Raw genomic sequence first — 18,894 nt, 5'->3', positions numbered from 1 at the left:
TGACTAAAAATATTCCCTGGATAATAGCATACAAAAAAGTCATGCGATAAGGTGAAAGAGATGGGCGTTATTTTGCTGATGGAAATGACATTACATAATTGTGATTCTTTACTCTGCCACATGCAGAAACAACCTTCAAGGTTGTTTCCCTTTGCGCAAGACCAGAGATGTCCTCTGTACAACATGTTTCTGGGTGTGTCCTGGCCTGGGTTTCTACAGAGTTGCCTCCTTCAGGTGTGTGATTACAGTGGCTATGACTAAGCTGAGGAGTGTTGTAAGGTTTCTGCAACTGCTCAAGTTGGAAGTGTTTTTCAGCACTTTTCTGCTGGGGTTCAAAGCTGCTGAAGTCAGTTCAGTAAGAAGCCAAACTGGTGAGTTGTTCAGGTGCTGAAATGGGTTACACTTATACTCCTCTGTGATGGCCTGTTTAATTTGAAATTTGACCTGTACAGAACAGAATAATTTCTTGGTAGTGAGGCACGGTGAGCAATACTTTAGTGCTTGTAAGGACTGATTCTCCACACTGCTAGACAAACAGGTGACAGCACACAGAGGAAGCCATAGAAGCCATAGCATGTGGGTTTCCATTAGGTCAGCCACTGAAACCCCAACCCCCCAAAATATTTGGCTGATTTCTACCAGTCTTTCTGAAATAGACAGTAAAAATGTCATTGGTTTTTGCAGGGCAGGCTTATTCTACCTAGCTGAGTCAGGTCCCACTGAAAGGAGGCGGTAAGGGAGGAAGCGTGGTGCTGAAGGAAAGGAGCGTTAAGGTTGAAGCTAGACTGGGGCACTGCAGCTGACATTACTCAGCAGTACCTGCCACAAGCAACCTAGGAGCGACATTAGGCCTTTTTCTGTGCTTGGGTGGGGTCAGCACCTTGTTTTGGGTTAAACGTACAACAAGTAGTCTCAAGCGTCTAAATGTACAGAAACTTTGAAGTCCTCCAGTCAATTATTTGCTGCATACTTTTGAACAGACACTGTTTTTTCAACATTGAGCAGTTGAATCTTGGAAGAGTGTAACACAAATGTTTTCTCTAATGACAGCAAATTATATTATTTGGAATAACCTAATTGTTACCTACATTACATAAAGAGCAAATGGCATATGAAAATTAATAGAATTTTCTTTCCCTGCTGTTCTCTAGAACTTATAGCAGTTGACAATATCAATACTGCAATTCGTAACTGTGATCCTAGTAAAACACTGGTTGCACTGATGAAACCGGAGGCACAACTGCCTGTTGTTCACTCCTTTGCTGCTGCTGTTTATCAGACTGAGCTGTTCAACCTCCAACAACAGAATGCTGTGGTAAGAGTGAAAAGTTTGTGACTTGCTCGGTGTTACATAGTCAAACCATGAAAGAGCACAAACATAGCATGTTATGTAAAACCAGACCTAACTCTCTTGCCATGGTGTTAAGTTTTGCATGACTGGTTTTGGTTGAATAGCCAATATTAAATCACAAAATTTCTCTTGACACACTTTGCCCTGGCTGAGCTCTTGTGTTGCAACCAATCGACTGACAATTTTAATTGTTGCATGCTCCTAATGAGGACTAACTTTTTTTTTTAGTATATGTATTGTGTAGAAAAGTAATGCCATGCTATGAGGGTAAGATCAGAATAGATGGGATTATGGGGCAAAAGAAGGAAAGGCTGACGGGATATGTAGCAACCTAGGGAACTCTACCGTCAGTGTGTTAATCTGATATGTGTATGCCTGGGAAATTTGCCAAGTGTTTTAAACCAAGTCCATCTCCCTGATGGTTATCTGGACTGTGTAACTCAAATTCATTACACTGCTTATTTAGCTTCCTGATTGTGCTACATTATCATCCTACAGAACTATCTGGCACATGATGAACTGTCTGTTGCAGTAGAAATGTTGTCAGCTGTTGTGTTGCTAAACCAGGCCTTGGAAAATAAGGACATCCTAATGATAAAGAATCATCTTAGAAACCCATGCATTGGCTTCAATAATCTGGAAGAGGAAAACTTTCAACGGTAAAGGTTCATTTTGTCTTGGCTGGATGAGACTTGGCAACTTCTGCAAAACGATAAGTAGGCATTTTACTAGGTGGGCTATCCTGTGTAGTGGCTATGAAGTTGAAAGAGTTGAAAGACAAACATCTGTGGTATAAGTTAATAAGGGATAATGTGACTATTGCTGAACTAGTTGTATATCTACAAGTATAGTCAATCACACAGCCTGCAGTGTTTGAGAGAAGAGGATGTGTGAGATACAAGGAGAATATCCTCAGAAAGCAAACATTAAGATCTGACAAGAATTTGGAGACACTAACACATGCACCAACCATAGTTGGGAACAGTTAATCAGTAACCTCTCTGCAATACTGAAAATCACCTTTGCAATGAGATAGTGTTTAATGACTTAAGGTCCAGGAGGTTCCCTAAACCATGGCTGACCCCTTTTCTGCTTGAGAATTGCAAAGGTCTGGAAAATGTAGCACAGTCCTACTTGCTGAAAAGCTGAGTACAATACTGTAGCACACATGCATGTTCAACATTAATTACAGCCTTCATCCAGCTGCCATATGCTAGCCCTGTCATGTGCCTGACTTGTCACAGCCATGTGCTTCGATCTCTGCATTCTTTCTTCTATCTGCAAAAAAATATTAGGCAACACTACGATTTGTGTGAGACCTGAGCCCTCAGCATGTGGGGGAAAGAGTGGGGACATGGGCAGGTTGTTGCTTCCTGGCCATGGGCTGCTGGAATGCATTACAAAGCAAAAAGGGACAGCAGCGGCTGAAGATCTTCACCAGGCTGCCAGCAGACATCAATCTGAGAGCAGCCCTTGCTAGGTGTCTCAAAGCTGGAAAGAGGGCAGTCAGCACAGGAATAAGAGGCTGGTGTTTTGGTTAGAAGGTGCAGAATGACATAAGGAGGAACAAAATCAGTCTGTCACTTGGTCTCTGCTAATGTGAAACATTGCTTGTGTGCAAGAGAAGCAACATTATAAATATTCATAAATGGATCCCAAAGTGTTCAAGTGCAGCATTTTGACTGGTGTTACTGTGACCTGATCTCTAAATTAAACTGCTAGTCAATACAAATGACTCAGTAGGAATTCATTGGAACAGAGAATAAAATAAAACTTTCTCATACCATTATGTAAGTTTGTGCTGCCAGTCGTATATTGAATGTTGCAGGAAGCTTTGACTGCACAATACCAGAAGGAATACAGTAGAGCTAGAGAACATTCACCAAGGGAGATGGTGTTAAATGTCTTTCTACCAGAAGAGAAGAACTAGTTAGGAGTGTGTTTCCTGCAAGAGAGAATTTAGGGGAAAATTGCCATAGGTCTGCAAAAGTGTGCATGTTGTGGGGAGCGTGAGTTGCCAGCTTAACTTAACACAGTTTTTATTTTCTTATGATAACTGGAATCAGAAAAGACTTGGCACTATCAAATATCAAGTTCAAAATTTACACAAGGAACTGCCATCTCACAAAACACTCAAATAGTAGGACTTATTCCTCAAGAATATATAAAATTTTGAACTAGAGTAGATAAATGGAGCACAGCATTGTTTGCCACTATTAAAGTGACACTTAGCCTCCAGATCACAAAGCCCTTAAACTCAGGCTCCTGAATGCTGGAAGGGCAAATATGAATAGGAAATGATGATTCTCTCCTGTATTTTTTTTCCTGGTAAGCACTCCTTTCTCAGTCATCTTCTGGAAATAGAAGACAGATACTTGATCTGATGTATTGTGGCAGTTGTGTGCTTGATTGAGGACTATTACAATTATTTAACTTATACATACCTGAGTGTATATTGCTGTGAAGGTTTCCAGATCATCTTGATCTTTGATTCTTCTAAGAGTAGACATATGCTATAGAGCCTGTGCATGGAGAACCCTGAGTTGTGGGGAGAGAATAATTGGTTTTCACGCCCTTTCTCTGTCTATGGCCCATCTTCCTCCACATGGTCAAAATGTGGGCGTAGTAGGAGGTGCTGTTGCCTGATGCTACGGCAGAAATTCTGGTCTTTGACATAGTGTAGCAAGAAGCTCATCATAGTTTCTCCCAAATTTATCTGTAGTGCCATATAGCAAAGCGTTTATCCAGTGTGTATATTACCATCATCCCATGTTGCCAAGAAAAGTGCTCTGAATCAGTGTATAAGCCCATTTTTTCAGATGCTGAAATGCATGCATAGAACTAGCAAAGCAGATTGCATGTCTGAATAATTTCTGGCAAGTGGTGAGTTAGTTTGAGACACATTCATTGAAAACAAATAGTAGGCACTAAATGATAGATGATACATCTGACTAATTCTTTGACAGTTTATCTTGTATATGAAATACACTTATCTATTTTATATCTTCTTGTAGTTATGCTGATACACTATTGTCTATTAAGTCAGAGGCTTCATCTCAAGGCCAAGATTATTTAAGCTGGAATGATATCCAGAACTGCATTGACATGGTTAATATGCAAATTCAAGAAGAAAATGAAAGTAAGTAATTCTTCCTCTACATTGCCTGTAGAGATGATAGTCTGGTCCTTGGTACATAAATTCCTGTGCTGAATGGCCTTGTACAGACACTTCAAGAGAGTAGAGGTTAAAGAATTTTGGATGCAGTTGTTCTTTAAATGTTCTTTAAATATTCCTGGTTGTTTGGCTGGTTGAAAGATATTCTAGGGTCCTTGCCTTCTGCAATGTTGCAATTGCTACGGTTATGTACACTTGGCAGTATGTTTCAGTATTTGCACTGGATGGTCTTGCTTTGGGGATTTTGCAGTAATTGTAAGCAAAGAATGTACTAGGGGATAGAAATAGAAATTACAGGCAGTGTCCTGTGGAAAAGTGTTTTAATGTTAAATGATTTCCAAGCCCTTGTTTTTCCCAAGGGAGTTTGTAAGGACTTGTGCAGTAATTATCTGTCTTGTACTTATTTTAGGTAACTTGATTTCCTGAGAGTAGATTCTTATGTGTGCTTTTTCTAATATAAATGGATTTAGAGATTATTTTTGCAGCTGAATGTAACTGTATTGCCCTAAAACGGTGCTGTGAAACACGATAGCTGGTCATCTGGGCTTCAAAAATGCTAAAGGTTGAAGTTTCTCCACTGAATATAGAAGTGGTGGGTTTCTGGTTTTGTTTTGTTTGGGTTTTTTTGGTTTGTGGTTTTGTTTGTTTTGGGGTTTGTTGTTGTGGTGGTTTTTTGTTTGTTTTTAACAAAAATATGAAACTGTCAAGTTATGCCAAATTTGCTGGAGCAAGGAAAAGAAGAGGGTAGCTTTCAGACCACTAGCCATTTGGGAGGCAATCTGGAGTATCGTTTGAGAGCCTTGGTGAGGTGTAGGCTGGCTGTTTCCAGGGTGGCACTGGCACATGGTGTGTGTGTCCTCCCCACACTGCCATCAGTGTTGTATGTGTTTCATGCTGGTAAAAGAACTGTTATATTACAGAAATACTAAAACTGACTGGATTGTTTCATTTCTAAATCTAGTCAAGTGGTGGCTGTGTACCCTTGTGTCTTACTTTGCAACGTGTGCCTTCTGGCAGGGTGGGATGCTGAGCAGTTTGACTGACATAATTGCCTCTTGTGGGGGGAAGGATGGCCTCTGTCTACATAAGTAAGCCTGCATGTCCACATGATCTCTTTGGTAGCACCCCAGAAAAGTTGCTTATTCCCAAAGCCTTAATGAGGGCATGGATCCATGACCCCACCAGCTGGGCTGTCATGGGTGTGGGAGGTGATCTGTCACTGGCAAGGATGCCATGAAGCACGTTTCAGCACTGTTTGGGGGTCAGAGGAAGTTGATATTAAAATGCTGAGACCAGTCTGAAGAAAATGAGTTAGAGGTTTTATGGAATACACTGAACCATGTTACTTGCCAACTGAAGTTCTGAGTGCTACTGGTTTGAAAAAACAAGTGGTTTCTCATAATGCCACCATTATCAGATTGGTTATTTAAGGTGAAATTTAAAGAAAGCAGTTGAGATACTATATAGCACTGTGATGGGTAGGTCAGTATGTATGCATGTGTCCAAATGAGGCTTTCAAGTAATCTGGTCTGAAAGAAAGTTGAAATAAGCCTTTTAGCACTGTGAGCCAATATGTAGGTGCACATATTTAGATGTCACACCCAATCTTCCCTTAAGCTTCATGTAGATACTCATCTCCTGAAAGCAGGGAAGCCTTTTTTCGACAAGGATAAATTTGATTTTTATGGAGAGGGAGATACAGATAGGTCAATAACTGTGTCAGAAAGGAAAACTGTACAACTTAATAGCTTCACATTAATATTTGAGCAAAAATAATTTTAAATCAGCTGCTGTTGCTGCCTCTGCTTCTTTTTTCATGATTTTTCTGTTCTTCGTGTTACTGCTTTGTTTGTATCTGATATTGGGTGTTACATCTTTCTTTGGTAACTACATGTTTAACTTTTCTGTTTCATAGGAATCATTGCAATTGGCCAAATTAATGAAGCAATTGACCAAGGAAATCCTGAGAAAACTCTAGAAACACTACTGTTGCCCACAGCCAAGCTGCAAGATGTGAGACCAGCAAATGCAAGGCATTATCAGGATGTTCTGGACCAAGCCAAAGTACAGAAATGCAAGGTTAGAGCTTTGATTGTTGTTGCTTTGTCAGAACTGAAATGCCAATTCTTCTCACTTACATGTGTGTCCCTGTTCTGCTCCTGCAACGTTTGAATTAGCTGTGCAAATAGGGTAGTAAATAAGCCAATGACAACAAAGTGGCACTAAGTAATTTTTCACTACACCTTATTCTGACTGGCACAAGGAGTTACTTCTTGATGTGTTAATACGAAGATGTATTCTGTGTGCGTGCCACCTTGCTTGTTGTTAATTCTACTGGGTTGCTGCAGCTATTAAAAAACATTGGCAGCAGCAGCTCTGATGTAGTTATGAATCTATGCAAGGATCTGGTTACTAAACTGTGTTAGGCAGGTAGTTACTGAATGGGTGGGAGTTGAGGGTTTTGTCAAAAATGAGTCATAGTCATGCTGAAGGGATCATGTTTTCCCTTAAACCTCCAGGAAGTACTGTTGAGGAGTCTGTTGCATAACACTGGTCTTTTATAATGGTGTAGTTTTGTACATATTTTGGTTCTGGCTTTATCACACAACAACATGCTGGCCATCCTCTAAGTGCCTTCAGTATAAACCCATCTCAGCAGCATATTGCTATCTGCTTGCCCAAAAGCACTGCCCTGGTTAGCATCACTGCTCAGGGAAGCATAAACAAAGATCAGCCTAACAGCTTGCAGGATGTGACTGAACACAAGCTTAGCTACAGCCACTAGCACAACACTGAAAATACCCACTGTCTAGAAAAGATGTATAAAATCTGCATGATTCACATAATGCATTCCTAAAGTCATATGGTCAGCTGGAGAAAGTCCTTGAACTTTGGCTTGTAGAAATACCTGCCAGCTATCTTGCCACCTCACCTGTGGTACCTGCTGTGAAACTGTTTCTGTAGTCCTCTGTCAGAGATTTTGAAAGGTGTTCGCACATCCCAGTTTCTTGCTTGGGTCAATGCTGGTTTCTTTGAGCACTGTATCCTGGAAAGTCACCTCTCTCCTTGTCTGTGCAGGGGAGGGTTTAGTGAATGCCAATTACTTTACCTGTCCTGGAAAGGCCAGGGTTGGTATTCTTATGAAGAGACTGAGGGTGGTGGCTCTGTGCAGTGCTGGCCCAGGACATTCCAAACCCTTTATGCGTGTGCTGTGAACTGAGATGTCCTCAAGGCAGAGATCTGCATGTGGCAGTCCTGCCTAGGCTGGCTCCTGCTGGGCTCCCCAGGTGTGAACCCAGTGCCTGCTCCTGTCCCTGTGTGAATGTGCGGGTAGGAAACAAATGGGTGTCTCCAAGTTTCAGAACAGAAACTGTGCAATCTCATTGAAATCCTGTCATTCAAAAATTTGTGATGTTCTTAAATACTTCTGCTGGCCTTTCTCTCCTGAGGTGTTTTGGTTTTGCAGTCTTTTGACAAATACTCGAAATAACTGTGTTTTCCCCCTTCATGGTGAAAAAAACCACACCGATTCTCCTGTTTAGGAAGAAAACAACACATTGTACTGTATCTACTCCCAAAAGAAATACTCAGATGCATTAATTTGAATTACTACCTACACTGTTCTTCAGGCAAAAATATGATTTCAACTTCCTTTTAAAAAAACAACCAAACAAAAATCCCCAACAGAATAGAGAAGGCGGTACAGTAAGTCTGAAGTCTATTCCCTACTTTTCTGAGTCCTGTTTATAAGGCGGATCTGCTTTTAATCGTATTCAGCATGTTTTAAGAGTGAGCTGTGGTAAAAGGAAGTATTTGATTTACAAGGATCAGATAGGCCTGCCTGTGAACTTCCTGTGTTTCACAGTGTTTGGAAAAACATATGGGTCAAACCTGCTCACTTATTGTAACCAGCTCGCTGTTCACATCCCTGTAGCTGTGGTGGCTTTGAGGAAGTAGTCTGAACCCAGATCTCCTGTTACTGGTCTTAATCTCAGGTCACACCTACTTGTTCCTTGCTTGAAATTGAAAATGAAAACCTGGAATTTATTTATTTCTGTAATATTAAACCACAGCTTCTAACCGTTCTCAAGGCCATTTAAACTAAGTGTATTCAGGCTGCAGTGAAGAGAAACTCTGGGTTTAGGAAGTGTATTATGGATAACTGAAAAGTTAAACAGATGTGCCAAATGTTGAAACGGTTCCTGTGTTATTTTATTTTTTCGAGTGATAGGAATACTGGTTTTATAGTTGTCATTTTTTATGTTTAGAATAATTGTATAACATCTGGACTACTTTAAATTTATCTTTAAAATCTGCTCTTGTGTATGTTGAGGGAATGGCATGATTAAAAGTAACTTTAATTAGGAACCAGAAGAAACTGGAGTGGGGGGAAGGGAGATGGGTCTTACCAGGCTGCAGATTCCTTGAAGACATTTTCCAGTGCAAATGATTTTATTGAAGTTTTTTTACAATGCCATTATCAAACCGAAGTAAAACACATTTTTCTCATCGCTGTTTCACATTCTGGAGTTAACAAATACAAACACAAGCTACTGAGCTTATTTTGTAGAACTTATCCTCAGTATATATGTAGCTTTTGAGTTTCTGTAAATGTAAAAGCTAGCCCTTTGCTTTATTAATGTGGGCAATCAACCATAACTAGCTTCAGTATTTGTAACACTGAAGGTATTTCCTGTGAGGATGTGGAAATAGAGAATACTGCAAAATAGCTTCACTGTTTTGCTTACCAAGCAAGAATTACACATGCCTGGGTTCACACTGATAAGGGTTAGCTCCCAGCAATCCTCATGAGCTAGAAGAGTGCAGGCACTGAGGAAGTGGAAGAACAAGTCTCCAAAGCAAAGCTGGTTAAGCAGCCTCATAGGAGATGTTGAATTGTGTCAGCCTGTGTCTACAGCTGTATATTTACTGCTCCTTGAACCTACAGGGACTATGGCCCTTTATTTCCAACATCCAGGGCAGTATTTGCTTTCTTGTCTGTGTGGCAGGGAGCTTCCACAAAGCTCTACAGTTCACAGGTGCATAAAGTGCTTTTAGTTGTTCCCACTTCCGCTGCACCAAAAACTTGCTTTCACACCACTGTTCCTGCAGTGATTGTGGGCTGAGAGCTAACTTTTTAAGTATTTGGAAATCATGAATGGGCCTGAAAGTGATGTTCAGCTATTGACTTCTCTTCTGATGTTCGGAAGCTGTGGTGACTGATATTCTGGTTTCATCTTCATGGACATGAAAGTGATCTTCCCAGAACAAAATGGAGCTCTGAGTCTAGGCACACCAGATGTTGCAATATGTATGATAAAATTGTAGGGCTGAAGAAATGTATTTCTGAGGACATTTTTTGTCTGGTGTTTGGAAGCAAGTAAATTTTTACTGAGATTGTATTTTTTAACACTTTTTAATTTAACTGTTGCACCTGAGCTTTGCTGCCTAGGTTAATACTATACAAAGTCATAATTCCAGTAATAGAAATATAGAACTAAACTCATTTTTCCCTGGATATTTTAACCATTGTTAGATAAATATTGGATTGACTTCTGATTTTGGACATAAGAAAATAAAGGAAAGGATCAAGACAACTGTTTAAGCTGCTAAGACATAAAGCAATTAGATAAAAAGAATACAACCCATCTGTGTTGTTATAGTAATAGTTAATGTGATGGATAATAAGGATAATATTGCTTGGTACAAAGCAAATAGCAAAGATAGTAAGGATCAAAAGACTGACTTTAACATACCAGAACCATTCATGAGTCTTGAGTGCTCGTATAATTGAGACATAGCAGAAAATGATAGTTGCGAGAGGTATTAAAAACCCGAAGGTGACTAAAGAAACATAGTAGTAGAACTGGAAGGAAGATATGGTTTCGCAGGCATTGTGCACATCGTGGCAGGTGTAGATGCCCAGTTGTTTCACATAATAGCTTTGCTGCATTATGCAAAGCGGGAGCATGTACAGGAAGACAATGATCCACACGGTAGCGCAGACTGCGATGGCATAGGCACGTTTCGGCAGGCTCTTGTAGGTGAAGGGGTGAACAATGGCCACATAGCGGCTAACACTGATACATGTGAGCAGCAAAATGGAGCAGTACATGTTACCGTAAAACACCACAGTGGTGGTTCGACACATCATTTCCCCAAAAATCCAGTTGTTCCCGTTGATGTGATATGCTATTTTGAAGGGCAGCATGATGCAGAAGAGCAGATCTGAAACTGCCAAGTTTGTGTAGAGGATGGCGGTGCATACAGACCGGATCCTGAAGAGTAACATCCACAAAATGATGGCATTAGATGGCACACCCAATAAAACAGCACTGAGGTAGACTGCAGGTATTAGCTTGGTGCTCAAAGAGCTGGTCAGGTATTCAAGTGTGGTGTTGTTCACTTCTGTTAAAGTGGAGTCATTTGACTTTTTTGAAGAGCATTTGTCTTCTCTGATATGGATGGATTTTGTCTCCCCTTCTATAGCATAAGGAGGGATGTAATCATAGTCTCTTACTGAAATTCCACGAAAAGTCTTGATAAGAGAGACAGTTTTAATTGCAGAGCCATTCAGTGAAAATTCTGAAGCTAAAAAAAAAGTTAAAATGTTAAAAAGGGCACATTACTGAATTAGCAATGTAATTCATCTTCAGGTAAAGAGAAAGGTAAACATCCTCGTGAAAAGTTTTATATGTTTAAAAGATTTGGTGACATTTTCCTTTGCTTTGGGTGTTCATATCAAATGTGCTCAAGGACAGTCTTCACTTTACTTGTCATCTCACATGTAACTTTAAAAATTTACCACTAATTTAGTGTTGACCTGATCTTTCTGAATTTTGCATGCTTTCAGTAACTGGCAAAAAATACCAGACATTACAGAAATGTTTATCAGCTAGAGAGTTTTGCCCCATAGTAACAATGTTTGTAATTCATCATACAAACAGCAGCCTTGGTCTAGGCTTGATCGGAAAAGCAAACAGTGGTACTATCTTTGTCACTTCATGGATGAAATGCATGACTGCAAAAGATGGAAAAAGCACTGTCTTGCCTAACACAGGTTAAAACCTGTAAATTAGAAAATTGAAAAAACTCAATTTTTTTGGTCTCGCATATCAAATTAATAATAGTATTTTGTATTCTTCAACTTCTGACTAAAGCAAAATAGATCTTTTCAGCTTCTCATAAGTGAGGAAGGACAGTTAATCTTGATAACTGAAATTATTGGGCTGATATTAGATCAGATTTATTGGTAAATTAATGAAACTTTTCATGCAGCAGGAAAATTTTCAGTAAATAAACACTGTTAGCATGTGGGCAAAGCCAGTCCCGCCACTTTTATTAATGCCTGACTCATAGTCTTTAGTGGAGAATTTTGTACAGACATTGACATTTACAGATGAAGCACAAGTGTGTGGAGCACATGAGTTTAGAAAGTATTTTACAAAACAAATTTCGCAGAATAAACAGCAGTGTAATCAATTTTGTAATTTAAAAATTTTATTAGCTGTGTGTAATACCAAAAGACTTAGTGTAAAGCTTAGAGCATGCATCTTGAAACTGGAATTCAGAAGTTAACTGAAGTTTGGATTAAACCTGTGGGTTTTTCTTTTATCCTTCCATATGGGAATAAAACATGGAAAACAGGTTTTTTTTTCTGTCCTCCACTGGCAGATTTATGGTAGAATGCTTTCAAATTATAATTAGTAGTCTGCATCCCTTTGAGTGATTTCCGGATGGTTAATCCAGAAAATGAATTTTAGTCACTCTTTAAGATATATGCACATGCGTGTGTACGTATGTATGTATATATTTTATATATGAATCAACTCTTTAAAATTATCTTGGTTTGAAAACAGGTTTAATCCTAGTGAGGAAAAAAACTAGGTTTATTATTTGATAATTTCCTTTGGTTATTTTTATCACAACAGTTATCTGAGCATTTCCTTCTATAAGACCACCTGAAGTTGTGATTTTGTTGAATGTTTTAAAGCAGAAAGAACAAGACTACAGGTTTATGATTATCAGATCATTACAGAAATACTATAGAGAAGATATGCCTTCAGTAAGTGCAGAAAGATCCCTTAAATCAAACTAGCTATAGAAAGTGACTTGGGCAAAGAGGGGAGGTAAGGTGTCACTGAAATGGAAGAATAAAAATCTGCCTTAAGTGAGGCTTCCTAGCATATAGTTGTCTGTAATGATACACATACAATCCATTTGGCAAAGCACAAACATAATAAAAGAGCCCATATTTTCATAAAGACTAAAATATAGAATAGGTACAGAAAGGAGGACTTACCTGTTGTGAAAAGACTGGAGCTAAGAGACAGCAGTCCACTGAAAAACAGTATCTTCATTGTGGTATGTGAAATTCAGCTGGGCAAACAATGATGCTGTTCTAGTTCATCTCAAGTGGCATTTTGTGTGGGATTTTTTTCCCCTGTGTAAGAGACTAGAGAATGATTGATCTGTTCGCCAGAAGCATCCTGTAGGCATGAGGTTTATAGTAAGTAGCTAGTTTGTTCTTTGTCTACTACAGCAAGAGGGTGTGACGTATCCAAATATGCACACATGACTCAGTTTCAGCCTCTGCCCAACGCAGATAATATTGCTTTACAGCAGCAATTTAACTCCTAATTTACCATGAGCCTGAAGCCGATGTGAGGGGTTATACTGAAATGTGTACATACAGATATAAGGGGAATAAAGCTGTTTTCTGAAAAAAATCAGAGGGCGCGTTCATTAAACCCTGAAAGGTCTCATCCACAGACTGAAATTCCATGTCACTGAATTCTGCTTGAGGAAGTGTGGTGTTCCCAGTCTAGCAAATGTGAAGGTGAAAGCAAGCCATACATACAAACATGACTTAAGACAACTGTTGTCTGCTTTGCCTTTTACCTACCTACCCACTATTAGCTATCTGTGCTCCTTCAATCCAGCTGCCTGCTTCGCTCAGACAGTTCCCCCCCCTTCACAGCCTGCAGGCTCTGAAACCTTTCCCCTATTTTCATCTGCTGTTTTGTTGATTCCCTTCCTTTTTCTCTGCTTGGATTTTTTATTTTTCCTTCCCTGAATGCCAAATAACAGCAGCTTGCTTCCAGCAGACCAAATTAGCCCAAGCATTGGTCTGGCTTCCAAGCTGGCAATGAGGCTCAGCATAAGCTGTACTTGGCTCCAGAGCAGTATTTGTGCCTGTTCTTGTATTTGGTGTGTAGAAACTGGACATCAGATGCAGAATTCTCTTCTGAGTTGTTTTCACAAAATTGCCAGCTGTAGTTTAGGAATTTAGTATATAGTCTCTCAAGTGTTAACTCTAATTTTATGCTACACTTGTGGTGTGTGCCCACTGTCATGCAATTGCATGATACTACATTTTATTTGTTCTGCTACCTTGTTTACATATATGATACAAACTGAAGAGTCTATCTTTCCTTTTTTTTTTTTGTTGTTAAACATTTTGTCTTTATTTTCTGTGGATAAGACATTTATCGGATTTTTGCCCTGGAATTGTGTGCAAAACTAGGAAGATCCATTGTGAAATTGGTTCTTTATTCACACTCTATAAGCTTGAGATAGTTTCTGGGTTTTATTTGGTGAAATACTTGTGTGCAGATACTCCTAGATCTTTATCAAATGAATGCATTCCTGTTTCTCTCATCATCAGTCTATTATAGACCCAGCACTCCTGTTTCCTCTTTAGAATGAATTTTGTTTCCCTGCCTACTGGATTAGATTTTAAATGTCTCTTTAGCCCCAAAACCTTATTTTCTCAGCCAAAGTGCTGGTTCACCTGTGAACCAAGGCAGCAGGAGCACAGTTGGTTAGTGGGGATGATGAGGCCTCTTTCCTACATACTCTATTTTAACTTGGGGATAAATGCCACACACTGTTAGCCTGTAAGAAGAGTGGTATCTGCTCTGCTGTTTAATTCTTGAGATGTTAGTTGCCTGTGTAAAGTCATTATTACTAAACCTGAGTTGTCATTGTATGTCAGTTTTTGTTGTTATTTTCTAATGTAATGCATACTCAGGTACACAAGCGGATTCTTTCCAAATAAGGGATTCTGAAAGCAAGCCAGCTTCCTTTGGTCTTCTGCTTTGTGCTCTTCACACAGATATCACAGTGCTGCCTGATAATGTGTGGTTTTATTTGACACCCAGATTACTTTGTTTATGTATCATGGAAATGAAAACATTTCTAGCTTTGCTCAAAATTTGTATTCATCTTTAGCCAGGATCGTGTCTTCTACATATGAAAACTTTCAGAGCTTTGTATTTGAACAGGGTTTTATTCAAGTCAGTAAATCAAATATGTGTGTTTTATTGCTTTAAGTGGTCAAATTATTTTTAGTGTCCAAGGGCTTTGTAAGGGGAGTTTGTATATCAGAGCTCATCAGTATGCTCAGACAACTTTTGTTATAGTTCACTTTTTTCATGGCTTTTCTCTATTCTTTTTCCAGGAATCCCAAGATGAATCAGTGCTTCTCTGGCTGGATGAAATACAAAATGGAATCAATGATGCCAACAACAATATAAAAGAAGCAGTAATCTGTGAGCAATGACTTTATCTGCATTGTTCTTGTTTTTCTTAGTCTTCAAAAGCTGGAATTGATAACTTTTTTCCACTTCAGGAAAGTGTGGCAGCCCTTTAAATACATCAAAAGAAATTAATGCATATTCTTTATCCTACTGAAAATAGGATGGCTTAGATATCCGGGGTGGTGCTGGTTTTATCTAAAGTGGTAATTTTTACAATTTGGCTAATGATTTAGTAGATTTGACTATATAAGTTATCAATATGACCAAGATCCCTAGAGTTAGTGTATCTTCACATAGCTGGTGAAACAGAAGAAAAAGAGAACAGGAAGGGATATACTGTGCAAGAGCTTATTTTGCTTATATAAGACTAAAATCGTGATGTATGTTGCAAGCGCATATTCTTAAATGTTTACAACTTTGCTTATTCTTTTATTATAATGCCTTTTATTAAGTGTTTACAAAAAAAAAGTAACATATTAACTTTAAAAATAGCATACAAAGAACATTCAGGCTTTTTGGAGAAGGACATGTTTTTCCAATTTGTAAAGAGGAGGAGATCTGTAGGAAAAATGCTGAGGCTTGCCCTGTCAGAGCATTATGTACTGGGTACACTCAACATCCTCTGTCAAAGTTTGGATTAAATATAATAATATTAGAGAAATATCCATAATGTAACAAACTTTGAGTGGCAAGTAATGTAGAGAAAGTGTAGCTGGGTGTGTGGGTCATGCTCGAAAGCATGGTGGCACCCCTACATGTGTCTGTCTTGGGCCAGCACACACCAGCCAAGACTGTTAGCTTGGTGTTTGGTATTTGGTCACCTTCTGCTTGAGCTGGCTTTGGGTGAGTCAGTGTTGCCTTCTTTTGCACCCTGAGAGCTTGTGAATACAATCGCTGAACTCTGTGCATTCCTGCAGTGCTGCATTCAGCCTTCTTTAGCACAGTGTGGCAGCCTGTTTACTTGTAGCCAGGCTGTGTCTGTTGTTAGTGCTTTGTAAGTTGTGGGTGGAAGAAAACAAACACAGCTAGCTATTACAAAGTCTTCCATCCCTGCTACAGAAACATTGAATTTAGTGTTATTACTTCAGAATTTATTTAATCAATTAATACAGTCTCGATGTAACCAGCCAGATATACTGAAGAAGCTTGAAGTATTTTTGTAGGTCATGCATCGGTTGTGAAAAGCACCCAGCTTGTGTTTTCTGAGGGAATCAGACACACATTTGTTGTCCCAACCAAGCTCTTGTACTCGGGAGTGCTGATACCTTCTTTTGTGGACAAAAATGGCTTCACATCAATGCTATCCAGAGGCACAAGGAAACACCTGAGTACAGAGAAGGGAAGGAAATGCATAGCTTATAAACAGATGTTCTTGGGCTTTAGCTTACAACTTGAAAACATCCTCATTTGTGTCCACTTGTGTAAAAGCATTAAGAATGTATCTCATAAACAGCCTTCAGGAATTAGCACAGCATTATCCATATATCAGCACCATACAATATTACTAAAGATAAGGCACTACTCCATCTTCTAGTTAGTTGTTGTAGTAAAATCTTTTCATTTAGTGTGTGGCACTATAGTTGTAGTAAATGTACAGCTTTTCTTAATCGTGTGATCAGTAGAACTGTTTTAACAAGTCACTTGTGGAAATAACTACTAATCTCTTGTACTCTGCCCTCTGGGTTGAAAGGAAGCAGTGTCAGCACAGCACATTCCTCAGAAGTGCTCTAAGCTTTTGCAGCTAAAAACTGAGATTTAAAATTTCCCCACAGCACAGAACTTGATACTTCCTGTAACAAACAAATCCTGTCTCAGGAAGTTAACCTGTTGTGTTTGTGTAGTCTAAACTTAGTTCAGCTTGATCACAACTTAAAAATAAACTTTTATTGTGATCTATCTCAGAGATGCTGTTTTTGAAAGACAAACTACTCCCCACCTCCCACTCAAAAACTTTTGCAATGCAGTCAAAGATTTACACTTTGTTCTGACTGGAACAAATATATTTTCGAGGCTACTGCTGTAATGGCAATAAAAAAGGAAGTAAAATAAGGTACTGACAGCTCTTCTGAAACAGTCTTGATTCCTTCTGAAGTAATTTTTACTCCTTATATAAAGGTTGAATACTAGAGTATTAAAATGTTTAAGGGTTTTTTTTCCCTGTCAGTAAGGACTTTCTATCTTGTATCTTTATTTAGGAAGACATGTTCAGTAAATGCTGGGGTGCTTCCTAATTCTTTGATTGTTCAGTTTGCATCACCTTTACCTTTTGAATCAGATTGGCTATATATGAGCTGTATAGCCTTCAGGAATAGATACCATAACCACCCTTCGGTCTTGAACAGGAAGAGTGTCTGTCAAAGCAGGATCTGTCATGAGAGTGTCCACATTACAGGAAAATGCTGATCTTTGGCCCTGTTTGAGGGTTGAGGCTTATCACACCAGACAGCTGCATCTTTGTATATTTTAGCTGTTTGAAGGGAGGATGGGTGCAGAAAATAGCTCTTCACAGTGTTGATCTGGTATTGACATCACAACTGCTGCAGGAGCAGACTGGAGCCCACAGTTCTCCTACAGCTGGCAATGGCTGAGCTCTCTTTAGCTGATAGTTTTACAGGGGTCACATGGCCTTTCTTTAGAGCAACAGCCACAGTATTAATTGTAGCCCTCCAATGTAAAGGAATAACCTCTACTGAATTGGTATTTTTCTTTACTAAGTATTTGTCTTACTTTTCTCTTCTAAAACACAGGAATAATTAGTTAAAGGATAAGAAAAAGTCAGGCAGTAGGGGACCTACTGTTAGCTAGGTTGTGTGCCCTTTTATCTTCATAACAATAGTTTCTGGCACCTGTAATTATAGGATGAAAAGGAGGAAGAAAAGCATTCAAATATGGGTGACCAGAGTTGACCAGATGCACAGGGCTGCATTTAAGTAGGGCTGAACCCCCATAGCCCCCTGGACAGCAGCAGCAAGCTGGTGATGTGTAGCTTTCCCAGTTTTTCCAGCTTCCCGGCTACTGAGGCCAGATGCCTGGGCACTGCAATACCACAGCTGTGGTACAAAGTCTTTGCCAGTCTTCTGGGGAGCACATGGGTGCTTGGCATGGGTCCTTCCCAAAGCACAGAAAAATAGCAGGATGCTATCTGGTAGAAATCCAGATGGTGGTGGTGTGGTGTTGTGTATTTACTGTTTCTCAGCTGGATGCCAATGCATATGGAGACTGTTCTGTTGTTATTTAGCCAAATGTATCCATTCCACTTTAGTCAAACTAGCCACAAAAAGAATTATTTCTTTTGCTGAAATGCTCACCTGCCAGCTCTCACGTGCCTCCTATATGTAGGTTTCTGATACTAAGCACATTTTAGGTGAACTCTGGCTGGAAAAAATGTATAGGCAGAGCACTGAGCATGGGGAGAGACCTTTTTTGTGTTCATCTGGATATACACAAGATAAGTGATTGGTCTTGCAGTGTGAAGGGCAGCTGAGGAATGCAAAAGCAGCCAGATTCACTTAAGCCAGTATATGATGTATGTTCTAGCCATAAATGTCTATTCACTTGCTCCTCTGTGCATGGATCTTGAATTTAGATGTCAAGGAACACCATTAAAACCAGAGCAGCAGTTTTTAAAGCAGCATGTAACTCTAGTGTGTTTGAAGTGGTGTGTGCTGCTACATCTTGTCAGATATGGTGGTATCAGCTCTTCAAGTGATGGTGGGACCTCAACAAATCAAATGATAGTTAGGAAGTCCTCAATAAGAGTGTGGGTCAATAAATAAATCCTTCATAAATCCTCAAAGTTTGAATATGCTTCACAGTATCACTTAAGT

General features: G+C 39.4%; 2 protein-coding genes across 6 annotated transcripts in view; one reads left to right on the top strand and one right to left on the bottom strand.

The window, feature by feature from the left end:
- Positions 1-18,894, top strand: part of IQGAP2 (IQ motif containing GTPase activating protein 2) — a 126,781-nt gene that overhangs the window by 82,221 nt on the left and 25,666 nt on the right. For 3 of the 5 annotated variants that reach the window (XM_065860346.2, XM_065860344.2, XM_071802828.1), the window contains 5 exons: positions 1,152-1,315; positions 1,850-2,010; positions 4,366-4,490; positions 6,442-6,605; positions 14,989-15,079. In XM_065860346.2, coding sequence (XP_065716418.1) covers positions 1,152-1,315; positions 1,850-2,010; positions 4,366-4,490; positions 6,442-6,605; positions 14,989-15,079 — 705 coding nt within the window. The remainder of the gene's footprint in view (positions 1-1,151; positions 1,316-1,849; positions 2,011-4,365; positions 4,491-6,441; positions 6,606-14,988; positions 15,080-18,894) is intronic. The other 2 variants (XM_065860348.2, XM_065860347.2) reach the window with 1 other exon arrangement.
- F2RL2 (coagulation factor II thrombin receptor like 2) lies at positions 8,960-13,396 on the bottom strand. Its single transcript, XM_065860350.2, has 2 exons — positions 12,829-13,396; positions 8,960-11,117 (listed from the first exon to the last, which is right to left on the bottom strand). Exons 1-2 carry the CDS (start codon positions 12,884-12,886, stop codon positions 10,030-10,032), a joined length of 1,146 nt encoding a protein of 381 aa, XP_065716422.1. The 5' UTR covers positions 12,887-13,396; the 3' UTR covers positions 8,960-10,029.

This window comes from Patagioenas fasciata, chromosome Z (assembly GCF_037038585.1).
Source record: "Patagioenas fasciata isolate bPatFas1 chromosome Z, bPatFas1.hap1, whole genome shotgun sequence".
In the NCBI taxonomy this organism is placed as follows: domain Eukaryota; kingdom Metazoa; phylum Chordata; class Aves; order Columbiformes; family Columbidae; genus Patagioenas; species Patagioenas fasciata.
Note: the sequence above shows the minus strand (reverse complement) of the source record. Positions and strands in the feature narration are given on the sequence as shown.

Excerpts from the sequence above, each read along its gene's own strand:
- F2RL2 (XM_065860350.2), bottom strand. The coding sequence starts at position 12,886 with ATGAAGATACTGTTTTTCAGTGGACTGCTGTCTCTTAGCTCCAGTCTT. Across the intron at positions 11,118-12,828 it reads CTCCAGTCTTTTCACAACAG|CTTCAGAATTTTCACTGAAT; the intron begins GTAAGTCCTCCT and ends CTTTTTTTTTAG.